The sequence below is a fragment of the Sciurus carolinensis genome, chromosome 1 (genome assembly GCF_902686445.1).
Source record: "Sciurus carolinensis chromosome 1, mSciCar1.2, whole genome shotgun sequence".
NCBI lineage: Eukaryota > Metazoa > Chordata > Mammalia > Rodentia > Sciuridae > Sciurus > Sciurus carolinensis.
Window position 1 is genome coordinate 156,005,434 of NC_062213.1, and position 23,984 is coordinate 156,029,417.

Genomic DNA, 23,984 nt, shown 5'->3' on the forward strand with positions numbered 1-23,984 from the left:
AGTTATTACAGTACCCGCTTGATAAGAATTTACACAAAGTCCCTAATTCCTTCACCACAGTGTCCTTAGGAGTTTACTTTACAAGTGATAAAATTAAGACTTAGAGAACTTAAGAAACTTGGCCAATATAACAGTCTGTAAGTGGAAAAGAGAATCCTTTGGTCCCAAAGCAATATAAACCGCTATGTCCAAACATTATGGTTTATCTTTAGAAAAATCAAAACCCATTTTTTGACCTAAATTCTCTGATTGGTATTTCCGCAGGGACTGGCCTGTTGCTGTGATAACTGTTTTGGGAGTTCACCTTTTGTGCCCATTCCTTACACCATGGTGTTTCTTCAGCGGCACTGGGATTCAACTCGAGCATTCTCCCAGATGTAGACAGTACAATGATGGGTTATATGCTTTGGATTTGCAGCCTAAGTCTGCAAGTGAACAGGTTACTTCTGTCCCTAAAGAATTAAAATATCTGAAACTTTCTATGATAAAGTCTCAGACTCCTAGGATTGATCACTGGTTGTCAGCACAGATATGCACTTTTGAAAACCCACTAATATTCTAGAAAGGAGACCAGGATTTCCACACTGATTCTTTTTGAAACACAATATTCATGTAGCATGGTGTGTGGGTGTGTGTGTGGTGTGTGTGTGTGTTTGGATGATGGAAGGGGAGATTAAAGTACAAATCAAGAAATCCTAACAAATTATACTTTGGTGCAAATGTATTATCTGCTTTTCCTAATCTTTTCTCAGAACTTCAGAAGTGAATCACATCAGAAAGTATATAATTTGAGTTTGTTATTGAGTGCAAAAATAACTTAGGTTTCTAAAAATATTTTTGAGCCATTTAATATACATTACAAATATTTTAGACCAATCACATTTTGTTGTGTATAACATATTTACAAAACAAAAAATATATTACAATAAATATGAATGAAACAGTGAATCTGATCAACAACAAGCTCTGTCACAACCAGATATTTAAAAGGAATGCAAAAAACCTGTAGAGTCTGCATCTGTTAAGAGTTTTGAGATAAATGCGGGTCCAGAATTATAATATATCTGGAAAACAGAGGGGGTAGCCCTCCCAATTTAAATAAGATTCTTTCTCATTGCTAATTACATAGTGTTTAATGATGTTTTAAACTGTGAACATTAATGAATTATCCAAACATGATACAAAGCTAATATATAGTTCTATCATTTCAAAATGTACGTGACATCCACATAATAGCCTTTTAATTATTATCATTATATACTGTAGTTCACACAATATCTACAAATGTGAATGAGAAAAGAAAAAACAGGTCACAGCAACATGTCTCACATTCCAATTTTAAATAAGACAAGCACATACTGAATCAAACATTATTTTATAATACGTTAATAAATAACACCTAGTTTGTTATGGTTACCTTGAACAGTTTACAGCTGTATATTTTAAAAAGAGAACATTTTCTGCAAGTTTCACATTGTCAGTGAAGTAAAATAAATAACGAACCTTTATAACCAAAAAGAAAAAAAAAAAAAAAAAAAGGAGATTTGAGTAGAACCTATTTTTGACATGCTGCTTTTCCAGTACAATTTGCCACAACAAAATTAAAACAGGAACAAAAACATGATTGTCTTTTAAAAACAACTTTTGAAAGCTTTCACAATAATTGAGCATGAACTTTTTAAGACCAGCATGAAAAGCTTCTTGCCTGTCTGCCTTGTGTATGTACTCATCAAGAGATCTCCTGAAATCACACAACAGGGTACTGATCACCCCTCCAAATGAGAACCCACCAAAGCACTGAGCTGAAATCCAGCCAGTCTGAGACTGGAAAAGTTTCATTCTTGCTTCGTTTTCACAAAGGTCCCTATGTGAATGTTGTTTCTGTGTACCTACAGCTACTTTTAAAACAATAAACCCCACTGCAATAATCCAAGGGATCCAGATTCACCAGGGTAGAAGAGGGGACCTGGTTCCTCAAAGCAAATCCCAAGTTCTGTGACTGTCCAGGTGCATGCAGCTCACTCCCCGAGACAGTTCTCTTCTACTAAACAGTATCAGTGCAGCTCTTACCACAACCACTCACAAACCCAAACAACACCAAGTCCGTACGTACTAGCTGACTTGTGAATTGTGAGTGGGCCAAACTGCTTTACAACCTGTTTTCAGCTAAAAATGTTTCTTGTCTAAGTAAAAGAAGAGCATACGTCTTATGGAAAAATTAGGAATGTCTTTCAAACCAGACTTGGAGTTGTTATAGTATTAAAACTTTCTCTTTAATTATACAGTTTTCTAAAGGGAAAGGAAGAGAGCAGCCAACATCCTGACCAGAAGTAAGGATTTCTACAGCTTCAGAGTTCCTATTTTCTTTAGCCAATATCTGCACTAATTTTTAGCTCATCCAAGAAGAGTTGGTGATAATCACTGGATTACAGCATAATCCCTTCCCACAATCTAACTTCATTTATATTTGTTAGTGCCCTTTAACCAGTAGACACATACACTATTATGCCAAAGACCATAATAAACTTCCATTTAAAAAAATACTTGGTGAGGCTGGGGAGATAGCTCAGTCGGTAGAGTGCTTGCCTTGTAAGCACAAGGCCCTGGGTTTGATCCCCAGCACCCAAAAAAAAAAAAAAAAAATACTTGGTGATTCTGTTCCTGGAAGTTATGTAAAGCCACCACTCAAATTATATATTTCCAAAAGAAATTAAGAACCATTCTTTAAAACCATCGAGAGATCCGAGCAATCCTATTATCACTTTTGTTCATCAATTTTACTCTCAGACAATGAGATGGAGTGATGCCTTTACCTTTGGTGGCCTCAATTTTCCATTCCCCAGGCAAAATGCTGAGTAGGCTCCCCAAAGGGCAGGCTGGAATGTTGTATCCCCGCAAGAACATCTCATTTTAAAGTTCCTTTCATACTTTGGATCTTTTATGGCAGGGACATTGAAAAACCAAACATTCACCTTCTTTATATCATGAGAAATTAATTCATGAATAATTTGACAGTTTAGTACTGGAAATATGTTACTGGAATTTTTGGTTCATCTGTGAAAACCTCAGAATTGTGATACACACTAAGCATTAGCACAGGTCTGCAGCCGAGATAGAAAAGCTCACAAATTAATACAAGGGCTTTTGGCCTTGGTTTTCAAATTCAGACCAGGCATCATTTAGCTCCATGAAAATCATCTTTGCATACTGTTCATAGGGTTGCCCAGTAGCCTATAAAAAAGAACAAAAACACATTTAGACACCACAGATCAAAATTATATTCAATTAACTGCTCATATGTGCTCTACCTAATTGAAATGCTTTTCTATTAAGTCACTTTTCTTTTTATATCTTAATTTACGTGATCATATTACTATGGTCTCCCCTGAAAATTCACATAAGGTAGTAGTAGTCCATCAATAAGATCACAGAGAGCTTAACCAGCTGCAAAAGATGCAGCTCCATTTTCCAGAGGTATCTACCAAATCACAAAGCTTAATGAGAGCCTATCCCCAACTGACTGCATTTCTAAACACTCGTTTTCCAATTTCTTAAAAAGTTAAATTCTATGAGACTCATAAGAAGGGCAAACAGGATGGGAAATGTTTTAGGGAACCCCTGTTGCTCTTTCAAATGATTGAAATTCAGTATTAATGTTGTTTCTCATTAAATCCTTCGATTCAAAGTAGTCAGAAAAAGTATGGTGAGGCAGAAATTAAATACAGGAAATTTAAGCACATGTTCCCAAGAGAGGTTTTCCATGATAACTTCACATCAGGTGACTGGTACAGTTCATATGACAGCCAGATGACTCCCATCTGTTTCTATAGATTACACTGACTTCAACTGGGCTGCGAAGTAGTTGAAGTTTCTAATAGTTTGCAGCTCTTGTGTGCATATGTACCCAAGAGCATAAATGGACAGTATCAAAATAACAATGAGGTTTAGTTCCATTTTAAAAATTTCATTGATTCTCCACCAATTCTGCCAACAACAGTCTAAAGAGTTTTCATTAGAATCCTGGCTAACCATACTGATAACATCTTCCAAGGAGAAAAATTTTTGTTTGTCTAGCTCTCAGCCCAGTGATACGACTATAGGTCAGCATTACGTCCAAGCCGTAAAACTAAGTTACTGGTGAATACACATCTCTCTAAATCCCTCTTGCATTATTTGTATTATATAGTTTGACTTATTTTTGCCCACTTCATGAAGTTTAACTATTTAAGTACCTCATTTTAACCCATGGATGTCTCAGTTTTAATAAGTAAATGGACTAATGAACCAGCAGAGTCAAAGTATTTTGTGTTGACATATGCTCATAAAATAATGAAACGAGGCCCAGAGAAGTGACACCAAAGGCAGGCTGCACTCACTTTATCTGGATGCACCACCAGCACAGCCTTCCTGTACACTTTCTTCACCTGCTCCGGTGTCACCAGGTCTGCCATGCCCACTGGCTTCCACTTGGTCTCCCCAGCCCATAGCACAGTGTGCATTGTAGAAAGAAGGGCTCTGATATTTCTCTCTTTGCCTTCTATCCATTCCAGAATCTGTAAATGCAGGATATAAGAAAAAACATTCAAGATCTTTAGCAATTAGAGAAATGCAAATAAAAACTACCCTAAGATTTCATCTCACCCCAGTCAGACTGGCAATTATCAAGAATACAAGCAATAAATTGGGTGAGGATGTGGGGGAAATATGTACACTCACACACCGTTGGTGGGAATGCGAATTGGTGCAACCATTATGGAAAGCAGTACGGAGATTCCTCAGAAAACTTGGAATGGACCCACCATTTGATCCAGCTATCCCAACTCTGTTTATACCCAAAGGACTTAAAATCATCATACTACAGTGTTGCAGCCACATCAATATTTATAGTAGTTCAATTCACAATAGCTAAACTATGGAACCAAGCTGGGTGTTCTTCAACAGATGAATGGATAAAAAATATGGTATATATATACAATGGAATATTACTCAGTCTTAAAGAAGAATGAAACTATGGCATTTGCCAGCAAATGGATAGAGCTGGAGAATATCAGGCTAAGAGAAATAAGCCAATCCCAAAAAACCAAAAGTCGAATGTTTTCTCAGATATGCTGATGCTAATTCACAATGGGGAGGGGTGCTAGGGCAGAACAGAATTACTTTAGTTTAAGTAGAGGGGACTGAAGGGAGGAGAGGGGTTATGAGGATAGGAAGGATAGTAGAGTGAAATGGACATTATTACCCTGTGTACATATATAACTATATGACTGGTGGGATTCTACATCAAGTATAACCAGAAGAATGAGAAATTATATTCCATTAGATATGATGTATCAAAGTGCATTCTACTGTCATATGTAACTAATTAAAACAAACAAAGAAATAAAGAAATTCAGATGTTTTCTAGTGCAGAAGGTTTCTACCAGTACTCTCATCATCTGTCCTGCTCCAATGACATCAAATACTTTGAGATATCTTGCTTGTTCCAAGCTATTTCTTCCACCTGGAATGCATTTCCATCTCCACTTCCTGCCTCGTCTCTCTGCACCCCACACTGCTCCCCACAGTACTGGGGATTGAATCCAGGGCCTCACGCATGCTAGGTAAGTTCTGTACCACTGAGCTACATCCTTAGCCCTTTTATTTTATTATTTTAAGACAGGGTCTTACTAAGTTGCCTAGGATGGCCTTGAATTTGTGATCCTCCAGCCTCAGCCTCCCAAGTGGCTGGAATGACAGGTGTGTGCTATCAATCGTCAACGTTCTTCAAAAGCCTGCCAGGAATTTCACACAGTTCACTTCTGAGACTTTAAAGTCTTTCTTCCTTACCCCTTCACTTAATTATACACTTCCTAAAGTATCCATGAGGTGACAACCTGCATCAGTTTTGTCTCCTAAACTCGATAAATATTCCTTTTATAAAAGTCAAATTTGTCTGGGTTACTGTACCTTAAACATGCACTTCTTATGATATGTGCTTCCCTTCGCTGTAACTGTGTTCATCTTTCCCTGCCATTAGGCAGAACTGTTGGAGAAAATGTACCATTTCTTTCTTACTGCTGTATTCAGGAACCAAAAATATACCTGGCACAGAGTAGAGCTCATAAAGGTTTATTAATGGATTGATCCATTTAGTCATTTATTCAGACTATGAACATTCATAGTTTGAGCCTTCGTGGTTGGAACAAATGAGGTGATTAAAGAATCACAAAAATGCAACTGCAGTTAGCAGCTAATAGGAGTTCAGCGAGTATCTGCTATTGATGAGTGGCTCAGTCATGGTTAATGATGACTACTTTCCTAAACAATTGAACAATGAAACGTGGGTTTTAAAAAAAATTATTTTATAAAAATCTGTCAGAGTTTACCTAATGAACAATAGATCTAATGATTATAGAGATGGAGCATAAAGTTTTGGAAGGAACAGCAAGCCTCTGTGATGTTATCTGATCTGAGAATCAAATGCAGATGAAGGATCCTACATTGTTCTCAAAAAATATTCAAAGATCGAAACAAATGGTGCTGGGAAAACTGGAAATCCATATGCAGTAAAAGAAATTAAAACCCTACCTCTCACCCTGCACAAAGCTCAACCAAAATGGATCAAGGATCTAGGAATTAGACCACAGAACCTGCACCAAATAGAAAGCTCGAATCTTCACCATGTTGGCTTAGGACCAGACTTCCTTAACAAGACTCCCAAAGCACAAGAAATAAAAGCAGGAATCAATAAATGGGATGGATTCAAACTAAAATGCTTTTACTCAGCAAAGGAAACAATAAATAATGTGAAAAGATAGCCAACAGAGTGGGAGAAAATCTTTACCATATGTACTTCAGACAGAGCACTAATCTCCAAAATTTATAAAGAACTTAAAAAACTTTACACCAAAAAGACAAAGAACCCAATCAATAAATGGGCTAAGGACCTGGGCAGACACTTCTCAGAAGATCTACAAGCAATCAACAAATTTATGAAAAAGTGTTCAACATCTCTAGTGATTAGAGAAATGCAAATCAAAACCACCCTAAGATTTTGTCTCACCCCAATTAGAATGGCGATTATCAAGAACACAAGCAATAATAGGTGTTGGCATGGATGTGGGGAAAAAGCACACTCATATATTGCTGGTGGAATTGCAAATCGATGCAGCCATTCTGGAAAGCAGTATGGAGATTCCTCAGAAAACTTGGAATGGATTCACCATCTGACCCAGCTATCCCACTCCTCGGTTTATACCCAAAGGACTTAAAATCAGCATACTTACAGTGACACAGACACATCAATGTTTGTAGCAGCTCAATTCAAATAGCTAGATTGTGAATAGCCAACCTAGATGCCCTTCAATAGATGAATGAATAAAGAAACTGTGGTATATATACACAATGGGTATTACTCAGTCATAAAGAATAAAATTATGGCATTTGCAGGTAAGTGGACGGAGTTGGAGAATATCATGCTAAGTGAAATAAAGCAATCCCCCAAAACCAAAGGCCTAATATATTCTCTGATAAGTGGATGGCGATACATAAAGGTGTTGGGGGAGTTAAAGAAGAATAAAGGAACTTTGGCTTGTGTAGAGGGAAATGAGGTTGGGGAGGGGCAGGGGAAGGAAAGATAGTGGAACGAGACAGACATCATTACCCTATGTACATGTATGATTACACAAGGGTGTGAATCTACATCGTGTACAAATGAAAAGTTGTATCCCATTTGTGTACAATGAATCAAAATGCAGTCAGTAAAAGTAAAAACAAATAAAATTTAAAAAATATTAAGAGATCTATACATACACATCCAGTATCCAAACCTGTCAGGAAACAATGGAGAACAACACTATACATTTTCAAAACATGTAAGATTAATTTGCTATGAAAGCCATGGTTTTGGAGAAAGATTAGACCCTGATCTTTCAATTTATTATACCGTCAGCATATACAGCATTTCATCACATAGCATCTGTGATGAACATTCCAATTCTCTTGATCTTTACGACCTCTTCCACCACCTCACACCATCCACCAGCATAACCAGCCCTCTGTCTCCAGGCTAATCCTCATCCATATGTCAACGTACACATAAGATTCTCATTTATGAGGATTATTTCCTCGCCTATGAAATAAAGCCATCGGCATCACTGATTTGCAAACTTGAAAAAAAAAAATTCAGAAACATTCTCTCCGACCCAAACTGAATCTCACCTAGACCTTCAGAATCAAAAATAGAATAAAAGTAGAATTTCTCCGACTTAAAAGTGGAGGAGGTTCCTGGGGAGGCCAGGATGCATGGTTCCCTCAGTCTCTCTCTCCTCCACCTTCAAAATCCCCAGATCTGATGTTAGGTATGGTAACTCCTAGTATATAAACATTTCTATCAACAGAGAACAGATCCTGAGGGCTTTGGTCAATACAGTTAAAAAAAAAAAAAAAGCTCTCAGTGCAAAAAGAGAAAATAAAATACAAATAATACGTTCTTCTTCCCACCAAAATTCTGTTGATTCATCTTTAGAATCTGAATGCCATCTGACCAACAAAACTATATCCTAAGGCAGTCACTGCTAGCTCTGATCATACCACTGGTCTTCAAGATGACGCCAGAACAGTTTCTGAGGGAGTGCACTAGTCAAAGAGGGTATGGCTCATTTGAACAGGTACATACAGCAAAGTTGGATTTACCAAATCATGAAGTAACTTTTATTTTATTAAAGAAACTAAGCAGCATGTGCAACCCTCCCCAAAGCCACTTAGCTATTAAAGGCATGGCTGGTGAAAGGAAGGATAGGATAACATAAAGAACCAATCAAATATAAATAAATAGAGGAGTGAAAGGAAGTCTCATAGAGGAAGGAGAATGGGAGAGGAAAGGGAGGATCAGAGCAAAAAGGGGGAGGGAAACAAGGAGGATCGTGAACTGAAATCGATTTCTCTGCATGTATGAGTTCATCAGGATGAACCCAACTACTATGTATAACTATAAACTCTAATAAGAAAAGGGCGGGGGAGGTGCAAGGCTGTACTCCACTCACAGCTTCAGGGACCAACTGAAATAGGGCGGTTGCCAGAACATGGTGTCTTCCAGTGGTGCTGTGGAAGAAGGTCTGTGCCCTGTCCCGAATTCATATCTTAAAATCCTAACCCTTAAGGTGATGGTATTAGGAGGTGGGGCCTCTGGGAGATAATCAGTCAGGCTGACGGCTCCACACCCATGACTTTGTCACAAGACCTTGTGGTGCAGGATAATCACACTGATGGGGGGGTGGGATCACTCACCTTTAATTTTTCAGGATCCATTTCCTTAGCCATCTCCTCCTTTCTCATCTCAGCTATTGTTCGAGGTCCCTTTTTGTCTTTGTGAGCATTGAAACCTTGACTAGACAGTAGGTCTTCAAAATCAGCTGCTTTTTGTTTCCCTTCTGCAATATAATTATTGAAAATCATTAAAAAGTTTCATTCTTAAAGAGAATATCAGCATGATCTCATAGGACTTGGAGCCTTCGAAGTGCTTTTGCATGCATGAATCCCCCTTAGCCCCCACACTTTTCCTTAATGTAGAGGGTAGGCTCTGAGTTACTCCATGATGAACAGAACTCAGTTTTCAGGCTGTGCCATGAGTCACTCCACTTTGAATACAAGTGCTGAGGCACAATGACTCTACACCTCGTTTGTAAAAGTAAATAACCACCATTTTCCTAGCACAATCATAAGGCACAAACTGATAATTAAATTGTGCTAATAAAAGTGATCACCTATGAATTTATTGAATTAAATCAGAAGCACATAAATGCATAGGTATATCAAACCCATATCAGAAAAAAAACAGGTCCATGAGTTTATTAAATACCCGAACACTGAATGAAGCAACCCCCTCACCTGAGACCCATAAAAGGAGGAGCACCCCAAAGCTGGACACAATAGTACACTGACCCCATCACCTGGTCACTTGCATGAGCCTTGCCCAGGAAAAGTGCCATAGCAACAAACCTCCAATTCACTGCTCCTGGGCTTCAGTGCAGTTTCTCCCACATGATGACGACTCATGGGTCCACTCCAAGTTGATACCTCAAGCTGACACTTCAAGCTGACACTCTTGAAACCCATTCATCCAAACCCTGGCCTACAGTAAGTTCCATGCTCTGACAGCTCTACACCCTGAACAAGTTCTTCAGCTGTTTGTACTCTTACCTGACCACCTGCAGTGACTTTTGCATTTGTATCTGCTTTTTGCCTTTGCTCTCAAGTTTGGTCTCCTGAACCCCCATGGCCACCTTGACCCTTTCTTAGTCTTTCTGTAACCTAAATATATATGTATATATCATTGTGTGAAGTATGATGTATGACATGAGTGTCACAAATACTAGAAATTAAGACTGGAATGGAATAAAATAACTTGTAATGGCACAGTCTGCAACTACCACGTGACCCACAAATGAAAATGGTGTGGATTGTGAATTTATTGCTATTGTGAATTTATTGCTATTGAATAAATTCTGACATTGTGGAAAGACACAAACATGTTTGGTCTATGTTAATGGTACTTGTGTACAACAGTAAGGTAAATCTCATGCCCATTTTATAAATGAAGAAAATGAAGTATAGAGAACTTAAGAGATCTGCTCAGAATCATATATATGTGGCAAGGCTAGGACTGCAGTGTGGATAATTAAATTAAATCCAATTCCACTTCCACTGGTCCTTCTTTTCAGATGAAGATATTCATGATTTTCCCCTGTTATAATCAGGGATGGGACAAGGTCTGGGTTTTGATACCTGAAATCTATGCACGCTACGACATCCCTGTCCATACCCAGCTGATAGATTTCATCAGTCATAATGCTTTTTCTCCACAACTGTGGTATGGCCTCGCCATAGTTGGTAACTTGCTTGGAAAAGTAGTCTAGCAGGATGGCAAAGAGCGAAGACTGGAGTCAAACCACTCAGGTTTGAATTCCAACTCTGCCACTTAGCAATTTGACCTCAGACAAGTTATTTACCATCACTAAGCCTAAATTTCCTCATCTGGGATATGGGGATGTGTTAAAAATATTACTCACCTCATAGGGTTGTGGTGAGAATGAATGCATTAATATCTGCAGAGCTTGGAATGGTACCTGACTATCTGTTTGTTAAATTAAAACAAAACAGAACTAAAACACAGCAATCCACTCAGTTAACATCAATAAACAAAAGTCAGTTTCTAAGCTGAAATCCATTTATCAACTCTAGACTTGAAAACATTTTGGACCCACACTTGCATGCTCACATGCTAAAATCTAAGTGCTCTAAGATGGGGGGGGTTTCATCCGTCTTGTTTACTGCCATGTCCTCAGTGTTTTCTACAATGAAGATGCTCCAAGACACTCACCCAACATATACGCAAAATAAAAATGAAGGGTAACCACATGACTCTGGGGAATTGCCCCAGGAATTACCCTGCTAACCAAAGAATGAACATGATGTCACATCTTCCTGACATAAGCCTTCCCATCATGTTACTTGTGAAAAGGCACCTGTTTCATAGTCATAGAGCATGGCAGGTAAGAGTAGGAGTTCTGGAGCCATATTGTTGGGATTCAAAACCTGGCTCTCTCACTTACAAATTGAATTAACTTGAGAAATCCCTTTACAGATCTGCATCATAGATCCCTCATCTACAACATGGAGTTGGTTTTGAAGATTATATGAAATAATACATTTTAAAAAATACCTAGAATAACACCTGGCATGTAGTAAGTACTTGATAAATGTTGGTTCTTGCTGCTGTGAAGACTAGAATTGCCTTTTCAAGTTCCATAGAGAGAAAGACCCTCAACCTCATCATAGGCTATGGTCAAATCAACTGAAAGGTCAGGTGTATCAAAATAAGTCTTTTGAGGACTCAAACCTAACCATTCCTGTTATGCAAAGTGTATTATTTTTTACTCATCATCAAGAATCCCATCCAGAGCATCCTCTGGCTTTAGTGTTGGCACCAGCACAGGTGCACCAGATCCCAGGAATCCACTAACCAGATGGTAAGAAAGACCAAATGTCCAAGACATGTGCAGCCCTCTCACTGGGATGCAAGGGAAAATCTGAACCCAGTTCTTATAAGGTTCCCAAATCTTCTACATCCTCTGCCAAAGGAAATAACAGCTTTAAGATTCATTCAATATTCATTTAGTGCCTACCCTACGCCATGCACTATGCTAGCTTCTAATGATAATGTGCCAAATAAGACGCAGTCCTGCCATCCATCCCATTCCAGTCCAGAGAGAGACAGACATATGCCAGTAATCACAAAGTGGTAGACATATTTGGGAGCATAGTAGATCCAGGATGCTCCAGGAACTGCCTTGGGAGTAAGGATCATTTGGTATCTCTAACAAGATTGTTTCTGAAATTACTGGAATTGTGTTTTGTTGCCTTCAGATGCACAAACCCAGACAGGTCACTCAAGAGCTAGGCCCCATGTCATCATCCTTACCCAAATTCGCTGATCCTTTCCCACGCTCACTCTGGCCCCCAGGTGCAGCTGAGAAGCTCACATTGTAGTTGGGTCGGTTCTGCGGGGAGGAGTGTGGCATGCTGGCCTGTGGCTTCGACTGTGGCTGCTGCCAGCTGTAGCCACTTCCCTGCTGCCATCCTCCCCCCATGGGCTGGGGAGATGCTTTCTGTGGTGAGCTGAGAGGTGGAAATCCTCCACCCAACCCAGTCGGTGTGGTGGGTTTGCTGGCAAATGAAGAACTACCTACAGAAAGAAGAGGAGAAAGGTCAGACTATTTTGAATTGCCTCTAACTCTTGCATCTCAAGATATGCAATAACCAAAGTGAAAATGCCTTGAATAATAGCATAATTAACCTTCCTAACAGGTAAAGAAATTATAAAAATGTCTATTATTTCCTTAATCTCCATAATGACATTTTAAAGTATATATTCATTCATTCTTTCTTCAGATGAACAAACTGCAGCTCAGAGTACTTAAGTGATTTTGTCAAAGTCATGCAGCCAGAACGTGGCAGAACTGGGACCTGAATCTAGACCTTTGATTCAAGACAGAAGAGCCCTGGCTCTTCCCACTGTGCCAGCACTCTGTCACCTCTCATGTTCTGAGCAGACTTTATTTCCTCTATAGTGAAAACTAACAAATGACAAGATCAGGGAACAGGGCAAAGTTCAAGCATTAAGATGAGACTTAACCATCAATGATCAGAATTAATTATTGTTTGCAGTGTGAGTACAAGCATGGTTAGTGCCCAAGAGTAAATAAAATTATTTTAAAATTTTGCAAGGAAATTTCATGTTCACATTGCTGGTACTTCATAACAGTATTTAAAGATGTAAAATGCAAAGCTGGAATATGGTGAGCTCCAAGGACCTTTCCATGCTAAATATACATATGATTAAATTTATATAGCTCTTTAGAGTTCATAAAATGTGGTTATATGCATTAGTACCTTTGATCTACACAAGTGCCCAGCACCTAGCATGGCGCCTAGCACACAGTAGATGTTCAACAATACTAGAAGAAGACTGAATGAATAAACAAAGCATGCAAGAATGAATGGCAAATGAGTGACAGAGCTGGACTCAAACACAGGTTGACCCTAAATCCAGTGGCAGTGATGTAACATTTTCAGTGGGGGAAAAAGGGGAGCCCCAGGATCAGAATAGAAGGAAAATATCTGTAGGAAAAAACTTACTTTCCATAATCCCCCCATACCATCGTTTAGCAGGTAAGTAGTATTACTGGCCCCACTTTAAAGAGGAGGAAATCAAGGCTCAGAAAGGTTTAGTGAACAATTCATGAGCACCTCGCTAGTTAATGGAGCTGGACTTGACCATATGCATCCCGCCTCATTTTCTGCACCGAGTCCCTGATTCCTCCCCAAAGTGCTGAGCCTTTTCTATAACTCCTCCCTTCCTATGTCTTCTTTCTACAGATATTTGCCCTCAGTTCTGACCCTGGGTCTCCTCTTTCCTTCCCCACTGTGAACTGTATTATGGTCACTGGACTTGGAGTCACCGTGTGGTTGAGTCCAGCTCTGTCACTCATTCACCATTCGTTTTTGCATGCATTCATTCATTCACTCATATTTGAACACCTACTATGTGCCAGGCATTATGCTGGGCACTGGGAATATACACAAAACAAAATACAGAAAATCCTTCTAAATCTTCTAAAGCTGGATGAAAAACTTCACCCCTCTGAACCTCAATTCCCTCATCTGTGAAATTAAAAATATCCTAGGTATAATATGAAGACACAAAAACTATATGAAAGTGCTTTATAACCCCCCTGCATTAAATGAACTAAGAGGCATTATGTATTATAAAATAAGGCAAGCTTTCATGCCAAGTACATGCCTGGTGTCCAATATGAGCTCAAAACTACATGGTCATAGAAGAGGTAATGGCAGGGTTTGTGCTGAAGTGTGGCATGTCCCTTGTCACTCTGTAACACAGCATGAGGCCTCCTCGTGTGCCCTGGTACTCCTGTCAATAGCACCTTAACATATGCCTAACCCTGGGTATTCGTTCTGCCCTGGAGTTTCAATTTGTATCTTATGGATGTTTCCTTTATTCTAAATATATCAGTTCATTATTTTAAATTTTGTAAATATGGAAAACCCTAAAGAACAACTACAAAAAAGCCACCTTTCATACTCCCACCACACTTATCTCTTACTGTTATTTTGTGAAACACTATGGAGCCAGGTTGCAGACGTAATGCCAACCACTGCAGGCACTGACCCTGTCTCTCATGGGGCCCAACACAAGGATTTTCTGATGTCAAACCTTCCAAGCTTCCAGAATATTTTCTACCTTCACTCAGCAATTCTAATTGTTAATGCTACTGAAGCAGCGAATTGACAGAAATACAAATCAGTGGTTAAGCCCAGAGGTTGCTGCTATGGTCATTAAAGCTAAAGTAGTGCTTCTCAACCTTGACTGTGCCTCAGAAGTGCCTGGGGGAAAAAGTTTTTTTTAATGCCCCATCCTGGGTAGCTCACCATGGTGGGTTTTTACATTCGATTAAGATTTTTCTCTTGCAATCCTCCAATGCAAAGCTCCAATGAGGAAGAATTTTATCTGCCTTGATCTTCTATTATAGCCTGAAAACTTAGCAGAGATGTTTCCCATGCCTACTCCTGCCCCATTCATATCAGTTTTCTACAGAATATCCAGAATCATCCTCCTAAAATGCAAAACTAACTACCTCCTCAATTTGTACTCAGATTGAAGTACAAAGCAATTCTGAAGTCTTTCCTGAGTTGGTCATACCTGTTCAACACCACCCTCCTTCCCTCCTCCCTTCTACCACAGATCCCAGCTTATCTTGCTCTCCAGCATCGGCTAGGGCCTTTAAACACCCGCTTCCCTCTGCCTGGGCTCCTTACCGGCTTGATGCTAACCATACCACCTCTTCTGGCCCTTCCCTATTGCCTCAGATTCTGGCTTAGGTTATCTCAGTATATCTGTGAACATTTAAATCCTCTAGCGCCTGTCAGTTAGACTGCAGTGGCTACGTGACAGAAGAGGTTGCCTTAGAACTTATAAAACTCCATACATAAGCCACATGCAGATCAATTATATCTGAATATCTGTGGGAGGAACCAAGGTATTGATGTTTGTATCAGAATTGTTTAGAGTGAAAATATCTTAAGGAGGACCCTGTCTTTTGTCTTTTTTGAATTGCAAGTATATAATTTAGAAGTTTAATTTTTACCATCAGAGAACCTCCCTAACAGTGAAAAATTCTGGTTTACCGCTCTCAGTTATACTTTAGGAAAGCCACTTAATTTTTCTAACTTGTGTGCCTTAAAAAGTGGGGAAGTTTAAGAAAATAGTTTCCTCAGAAGGAAGTTACTGCCTGTGCAAAATGCCAAAGAATTCTTAGATTGCCCAAATAGGTTTGTGTTTGTAGTGATATGGATGGAGCTACTGTGAAACTATTTGTCTCATTCAGGGAAATGGATTATACTCAAAAAAAGAAGAAGACACAAAAGTGTTTGGTTTGTAATTATTGTTATGGTTTAGATACGAGGTGTTCCCCAAAAACTCATGTGTGAGAGCATGCAAGAATTTTTAGAGATAAAACGATTAGATTATGAGAGGTGTAACCTATCAGAATTAATGCACTGATGGATTAACTGGGTGGTAACTGTAGGCAGATAGGGTGTAGTTAGAGGAAGTAAGTTGCTGGGGATGTGGGTGGGATTTATATTATATTATATTTTGTCCTTGGTGAGTGGAGCTCTGTCTCTGCTTCCTAGTTGCCACGTCCTGAGCTATTTTCCTCTGCCATGCCCTTTCATCATGATATTCTGCCTCACCTCAGGCCAGGAGTTGTGGAGTTGGCTGACCATGGGTTGAGCTTCTGAAACTGTGAGCCCAAATAAACTTTTCCTCCTCTAAAATTGCTCATGTCAGGTCTTTTGGTCACAGTGGTGAAAAGTTTAATAAAACATATAAACATATATGTATATATATATATACATATATGTATATATGTATATATATATATACATATATGTATATGTATATATATATATACATATATACATATATGTATATATATATTTATATATATACATATATAATATTTGTCTTCACTCATCTCCTGTAAAGGTAAAGCAGAAACACTCCAGTAGCAATGAATACCTATAGCACACAGATCTTGGTTTCTAAATGCTACTCCCCACAAAAAGGAACACAAGTCCTTTGAAGAATGACTGCTTCTGGAACTGGGCATAACGAGGTCAAGACACACCTGGAACATTGCGTTGTGCCATAAAGGTAGTTTTCAAAAATGATGTGATCAAGCAAAAAGGAAATTTTAAAAAAAGAGAGAACAAAGGGGCTTTTAGGAGCCAAATCAAGGAAAGAAGACCAATAAAGTAAATACTGGCAGTAATGGATGAATAAACCATTGTACCAAAAGAGAATGCATTAATCTCTTCTGAAGATAGAGATGGATGACAGGTATGAATGATAGCTAAGTAGGTAGGTAGATAGACATACAAATCTTCCTTATAGTAAAATACCAGCTAACTAATATATGTAGAAACAAGGAAAGAATTAGAAAATCATAATCTTCAATCATCATAGTAATAATTGCTTCAGGCAAGAAGCATTAATGAATGCTGCTACAGTTTGAATATGTGGTGTCCCCCAAAAGTTCATGTGTGAGACAATGCAAGAACATTCAGAGACAAAGTGAATAGATTATGAGAGGTGTAACCTAATCAATGGCTTAACCCACTGATGGTGATTAACCTGGTGATAACTGTAGACAAGTAGCAGTAGCAGGCAGGGTGAGGTCAGATGTCATGTCATTGGGGCAGGACTTTGGGGTTTATATTTGTCCCTAGTAACTGGAGTTCGTGAGCGCTCTCTCTCTCTCTCTCTCTCTCTCTCTCTCTTGCTCTCTCACTCTCTCCTTCCTGTTTACACTGTCCTGAGCTGCCTTCCTCATCTACACCCTTCCGCCAAGATGTTCTGCCTCACTTTGGGTTCAGAGTAAGGGAGTTGGCCATCTATGGACTGAGACCTCTGAAATTGTGAATGCCAAATAAACTTTTCTTTCCTTTAAAATTGTTCTTGTGGGGTCTTTTAGTCACAGAGGCAAAAAAGATGATTAAAACAAATGCTAAAACTATTGGGTAAAAGTCAAATAGAAAATGGTATATTCTCAAATAGAATTATCTCAAAATATTTCTCCCAGGCTACCTACCAGTTACAAAAGGAAACTGATAATTTCACAGTGAAGAAATGTGGCAGACATCATCTGATCCAAAAATTAAGATCAAACCCAAACTGAGACTTTCTCCATCAGTCTGAATGTGTCAAATATCAATATCATAAAAGATAGAGTAAAGCTAAGGAATGTTTTAAGACTAAAGGAATCTAAAAAGACATGACAACTAAATGCAAGTTGTAACACTGGATTTTTAAAAAAGAACTTCCTATAAAGATCACCTCTTCAGAGAGGCCTTTCTTAACTACCTACTATCTAAAATAACACTCCAGTCCATCCATCATTTACTGCCTCCTTCCTTTCCTTATGTGATCCTTTGTCATTTTCTTATTTCTTTTTCCATAGTACTTAGCATGGGAATATGAGTGTAAGTTCCAGAGATAGACATCTTGGTGTCAAAGCCTGTGACTTGGGCATGTTATGTGGACTTTTATGCCCCAGTTTCTATATCTATAAAATGAGGATTATAATATGTTATGGTTTGGATACGAAGCATCCCCCAAAAGCTCCAGTGTTAATTCAGGAATATTCAGAGGTGAGATGATTAGATTATGATAACCATAATATAATTAGTCCATCCTAATTTGAATGGACTGACCAGTAACTGTGTGGCTAGAGGAGGTAGGTCACTGGAGATGTGCCCTGGAAGGGTTTATCTTCCCTGTGGATTGCTCACAAAATATTTTTCCTATAAACACTATTAACTTATGGTGAAAACCACTGGAAATACGGCCCTTTTTTCTCTCTGTGCTTCCTGGTGGCCCTGAAGGGAGCAGCGCTCCTCCACCATACTCTTCCACCATGATGCTTTGCCTCACCTTGGGCCCACAGCGATGGAGTCCATCCACCATAGACTGAACCTCTGAAACCATGAGCCAAAATAAACTTTTCTTCCTCTAGGTTGTTCTTTTCAGGGATTTTGGTCACAGTGACGAAAAGTTGAGTAACACCTAATAGTTCCTACTTCAAATGAAATGATATATGTAAAACATTAAAATGGTACCTGTTTCATAGTAAAACCCTCAATAAATATTAACAGTCTTTTTTTCTTTTTTGGTACTAGGTATTGAACCTACAAGTGCTTTACCACTGAGTTATACACTAGTCCTTATTTTTTTTTTTCTATTTTGAGACAGGGTCTCATTAAGTTACCCAGGATGGCCTCAAACTTACAATCCTCCTACCTCAGACTCCTGAGTCACCAGGATTATAAGCATGTACCACCACACTCAGCTTATTATTATTATTTTTATGACTTGACATTGTATTGTATACTTATTCACTTATTGTTTGTTTTCCCTTTCAGAATATAAGCTTGAGGAAGGCAGGAGTTTTGTTCTGTTTTTGTTGTGTTGTTGTTGTTGTTGTTGTTGTTTGGCTGATTTTTATTAAAACAGTACTAGCTAGCATAGAGAAAGCACATAGTAAATATTTGATGATGAATAAAGCTATAAAAATTGAAGTCAGTGGTATTTTAAGTAGAAGTTCACCTAATGTTATTACATAAAAATTTGAAATTTACATTAAGATACAAAGAAGGGAGGATGACCATACAAAATAATTTCAAGATTTCTTAAAAAGAAACAAATAAGTCTAAAGAATACAAATGCAAAGTTGGGATTCTGACACAATTACTAGCAAAAATGGCAACCTTGCTCACACTGCCCATAGATGATTTGGCTCTGAATATCTCAGGAAGACTTTCTGAGAACATGGACTATTAACATAGCCAAAGCAAACCTTTGTGTCAGGGTCACTCAGTGCTGACTTAACCACCCTGGACTGCCCCAGAGGAGGAAGGAAAAAAGAAGAAGAATGGGTTTTAGATCATGTACTTCAATGAACCACTCCTTGAACACAGGATTCTTGGTAAAATAGAGTTTTGCTGTCATATCCCATGGAACAGTATCAACACGAACACTGACTCTCAAAAGTTTTGCAGTAATCAAAATCCATTGAACCCAGTGTTTCCCAAACTCACTTGCTCTAAGAACACCTGTCCTGTATCTTCTATTAAGTTATGGTGAAAAACATGAAATATGACCAAGAGAGTAAATTTTTTGTGTAGAATTTTACAAATTGACCAGAGAGTGTGTGGTTAAGGGGAGGAAGAAGACTAATAGTGTGAGGCCCTCACAGGTAACACCACAGTAAGGCTTCTGCAAGGCTGGCGTCATGTGATACAAATTCACCTGACCACCCTCATCTCTGACCATTTCCCTACACATTACCTTTGTTATAGCCAAACCCTAGTGTCATATGCTCCTGGAAGTTCTAACTACATTCATGCTACAAATCCAAGATCAGGCAGTAGAAAAATGAATTAATAGAAATTATTTCCAGCCCAATATTTAGTGCTTTTTTTTTTAAAAAGTCAATTACAACCTTCAGAATATAACTTAAGTATATACTGTTTTAGGTCCTAGGTAGCAATGACAGTTTGTGATGCCAAGATTTGTATTTGAGGCTTGTTAGCCTCAATTGTCATTTATGTTTTAATCTACTATGCTTGTACCTAATGTCCCAAGGTCAGCAAAAGGATCCAGAGTCTGGGGCTTGTTTTGATGGGTAGGCGTGCCATGCGAGGATCCTGTTGGGCTGGTGGCAGCTGATTTGCTTCCCATTCCAAAACCTCCTATAAAGGAAATAAGATCATTTGAAAATCAGTTAGTTCTCAAAGACTGAATTCTAAAATTCAGAATTTTAGAACAACTGGTTATTTGTCTCTAACCTAAATTAGGACAGGGTTTGGAAATGTGTCAGGAGTTTCTAGACCCTATTTCTCTGACTTGGGTAAATGGTGACTGGAGTAAGGACAAGGCACAAAATAGGTACATGCTCTTTCCTGACCACACACATTAACTATCATTTCCATTGTTTCCCTCTCATGTTGCCTGACTTCATTCTTTATTATGGGATTTGGAGTCAGGCCTGGATGTGAATTCTGGCTCTGCTTCTTCTTACCTAAGTTACCTTGGGCATCTTGCTTAGCATTTTTGATTTCAATATTTTACTGTTTTTTTTAAAAAAAGCAAATACTATAAAATCAAAATCACAGGCAATAAAAGCAAAAAGCAGACATATGGTCTTACATTGAACTTGAAAACTTCTGCACAGCAACAGAGTGAAAAGGCAAACCAAGGAATGGGAGAAAGTATTCACCAACTTATATATCTGATAAAAGAGGTTAATATCCAGAATATGTAAAGAGCTTCTATAACTTAACAACATATTAATAATTAACATGGTTGAAAAATAGTCAAAGAACTTGAACAGACATTTCTCCAAAGAAAATTTATAAATGGCTACAAGCATATAAAAAGATTTTCAACATCTCTAATTATTAGGGAAATGCAAATCAAAATGATGATGAGCTATGACCTCACACTTGTTAGGATGGCCATTACCAAAATAACAGAAAATAGCAAGTGCTGGGGAGGGTGTGAAAAAACTAGAACCCTTGTGCACTATCAGTAGGAATGTAAAATGGTGCAGCCTCTGTGGAAAATGGTATGAGGGTTCCTCAAAATTTGTGAAGTAGAACTACCACATGATCCAGTAATCCTGACTTTGGATATATGTCTAAGGAATTAAAAGCAGGACCTCCAAGAGACACATGCACACCCATGTTCATGGCAGCACTGTTCACAACAGCCAAGAGGTGGAAGCAACCGACGTGTCTATTGACAGTGAAAGACAGAAAATGTGGCATATGTGTCAAGTGGAATATTATTCAGTTTTAAAAAGAAATAAATGTTGTAATGTACAACATGGATGAATCTGAGATATTATGTGAAGTGAAATAACCCAGTCACAGAAAGAAAAATGCTATAAGATTCCACTTATGTAAGGTAGCTAAAGTAGTCAAACTCATAGGCACAGAAAGTAGGATTATAAGCGATTCTTACCTGGGGCGGAGGAGAGTAAGAGATAGGAAGTTGTTGTTTGGTGGGTGTGGAGTTTTAGTTATGCCTGATTAGCAGGGGTTTCTGGGTCTATTGTACAACAATATGCATGTGTTGACTGTATGCTTGGAAATTGTAGGACAGGTAGGTTTTTTATGTTTTTATGTGTTTTTTAAAACCACAATGAAAACAAAAGGAAATAGCAACTGCCTCATAAAGTTGTGGCAAGTACATTGTGTGTGTGTGTGTGTGTGTGTGTATGTGCACAGAGTGTTAGGAACTCAGTGACAGAGAACACGGACAGTTCTCAGCTCAGTTAGTGTCAGAGTAGCCATGAGAAAGAGATCTTATATATTACAAACAGATCCAACCCCAAAACAAGTACTTTGTGAGAAAGGAATATTCTTATTTATTCAGTAAAAACATTTATGTTATTTCACTTAAACTTACATAACTGTGTGAGATAAAAATTATTATCTGCATTTTGCAGATAAGAAAACTGAGTCCGGTTTATCAAAAAATTCAAGAGTTTGTAAGTGGTAAAGTTAGACATGCATCAGATCTGTCCGATTCTACTGTCAAGACAGATATTCAGCAGATGAGAGTCACGTCATCATGTCATCTTTAGGGATGATGAACACAAACTACATAGGTGGGCACAGGTGGGCTATAACCCCCGGTAGGTATTCACTTCATCTTGGGTGAAGAATTACGCATGCAATTAGCCATTGGTTCAATGTGTACAAAAAAAGAACCAGATGGCATTTACCTGGTTTAGCATGCCAGTCCCAACCTCCAGAGACATCTGGCTGAATGTTCACAGCAGGGGTGCTAGAAGCTGCAAATGGGGAGAAGAAAAAGAATGAGAACAAGATCCCTCTGAAGTCACTTTTCTGAGTTCACACAGGACGAAGCCATCTCTTTAGCAGAGACTGCCTAGCTCCTTAAGATCCCAACACTCACTTCTTCTCCTGAGCTGTCTCCACACTCTGCAGCACTTGGCCTTTTCTGCCTAAATCCATGGCTGCTCACATGAGCCATTTGTCTCTGCTCCTTCTTGGCACCACCTTTGTTTCACCTTTGTGTTGTCCCACTTGGGATTATACTTGTGTGTGTCTGTCTTCAGTCCCTCAAAAGCAGGAATTCTCTCTTTCATCTTTGTGTGTCCCACCTCTATACTTAACACAGTGGGCAATAAGAAAATTGGGGGGAAATTCTTACACTCAATTTACCTTAGCTTAGCATTAACAAGGGTACTGAAGCATGATCCACTTAGAACTGAAATTCCACTTTCTCCCTTGTTGTGATATGAACTGAGAATTATGAGTCATTCAGAGCGTGTATTAGACAATGACTGGATACCACCCACTATGCTGGTAATGGGGATGTGTCTCTTGTCACTCAACAGAAAACTATTACAGCTTCAAAATAGATAATTCTGACCCTTCTCAAAGATCCAAACATAGAATTGAAAAGAAAAAATGTTCTGCTGTAGGAAAAAATTTCTTTCTAAGGTACCATTAAGCTTTGCCCATAAAAATGAGTGAGTAAAATGCAAACACAAAGTATCTTCCCATCTGTACACTAAAAAGCACACAATAAGGGCTGGGATTGTGGCTCAGTGGTAAAGCCCTTGCCTAGCATGTGTGAGGCACTGGGTTTGATTCTCAGCACCACATATAAATAAATATATAAAAAATGTTCGTTGACAACTAAAAAAAAATATTAAAAAAAAAGCACACAATATTATCAGCAATAATGACTCTTTCCTTTCTGTTCCTTCCTTCTTTTCCCACAATGGTAACCCATGACATCTGAAATGGAAATTAGACAAATTTGCTGTCTCATTTCCCTTAAACTCTGATCTTAGTCTTACATCCTTATGATGAGGCAATAGAACATCAAACTTATTAATAATCAAACCCACAAATCCCTTATGATCACCTACCATATACAAGACCCAATACCAGGAACTGGAGACCTAAAAGACACCTTTCCTATCCCTGAGAAACTTAAAATCAGCCAGAGATAGGAATATGCAAGCAAAAAATAATAATAATTACCTAATAATTAAATCTCTATTTTGCCTTTCCTTATGGTTAGTTATTTACTTGTGCTTCCCACACCATGTCCCTAGTGATTATTCTCTAGGATAGCTGTTGGACTCAAAGATAGTATCTCTTGGTTTTTTCAGAAGAGACTGGTGATGGCTTACAGAAACTTGGGAGAAGCACCCCAAGGATTTGGAGGTGGGTGATCTGACCTCCCCACAGGACATCAGAGTCTTACCTATGTGCTATCCCACATGAAGATGATGTAACTGACTCACTAAGAGTGGAATGAT

At 38.6% G+C, this 23,984-nt stretch overlaps 1 protein-coding gene across 1 annotated transcript in view; it reads right to left on the reverse strand.

The window, feature by feature from the left end:
• Positions 1-832: 832 nt before the first annotated feature.
• Positions 833-23,984, reverse strand: part of Dnajc6 (DnaJ heat shock protein family (Hsp40) member C6) — a 96,920-nt gene continuing 73,768 nt past the window's right edge. Inside the window, 6 exon segments of the mRNA XM_047519719.1 lie at positions 833-3,231; positions 4,377-4,553; positions 9,268-9,410; positions 12,461-12,724; positions 20,251-20,370; positions 22,410-22,478. Coding sequence (XP_047375675.1) covers positions 3,130-3,231; positions 4,377-4,553; positions 9,268-9,410; positions 12,461-12,724; positions 20,251-20,370; positions 22,410-22,478 — 875 coding nt within the window. The 3' untranslated portion in view covers positions 833-3,129.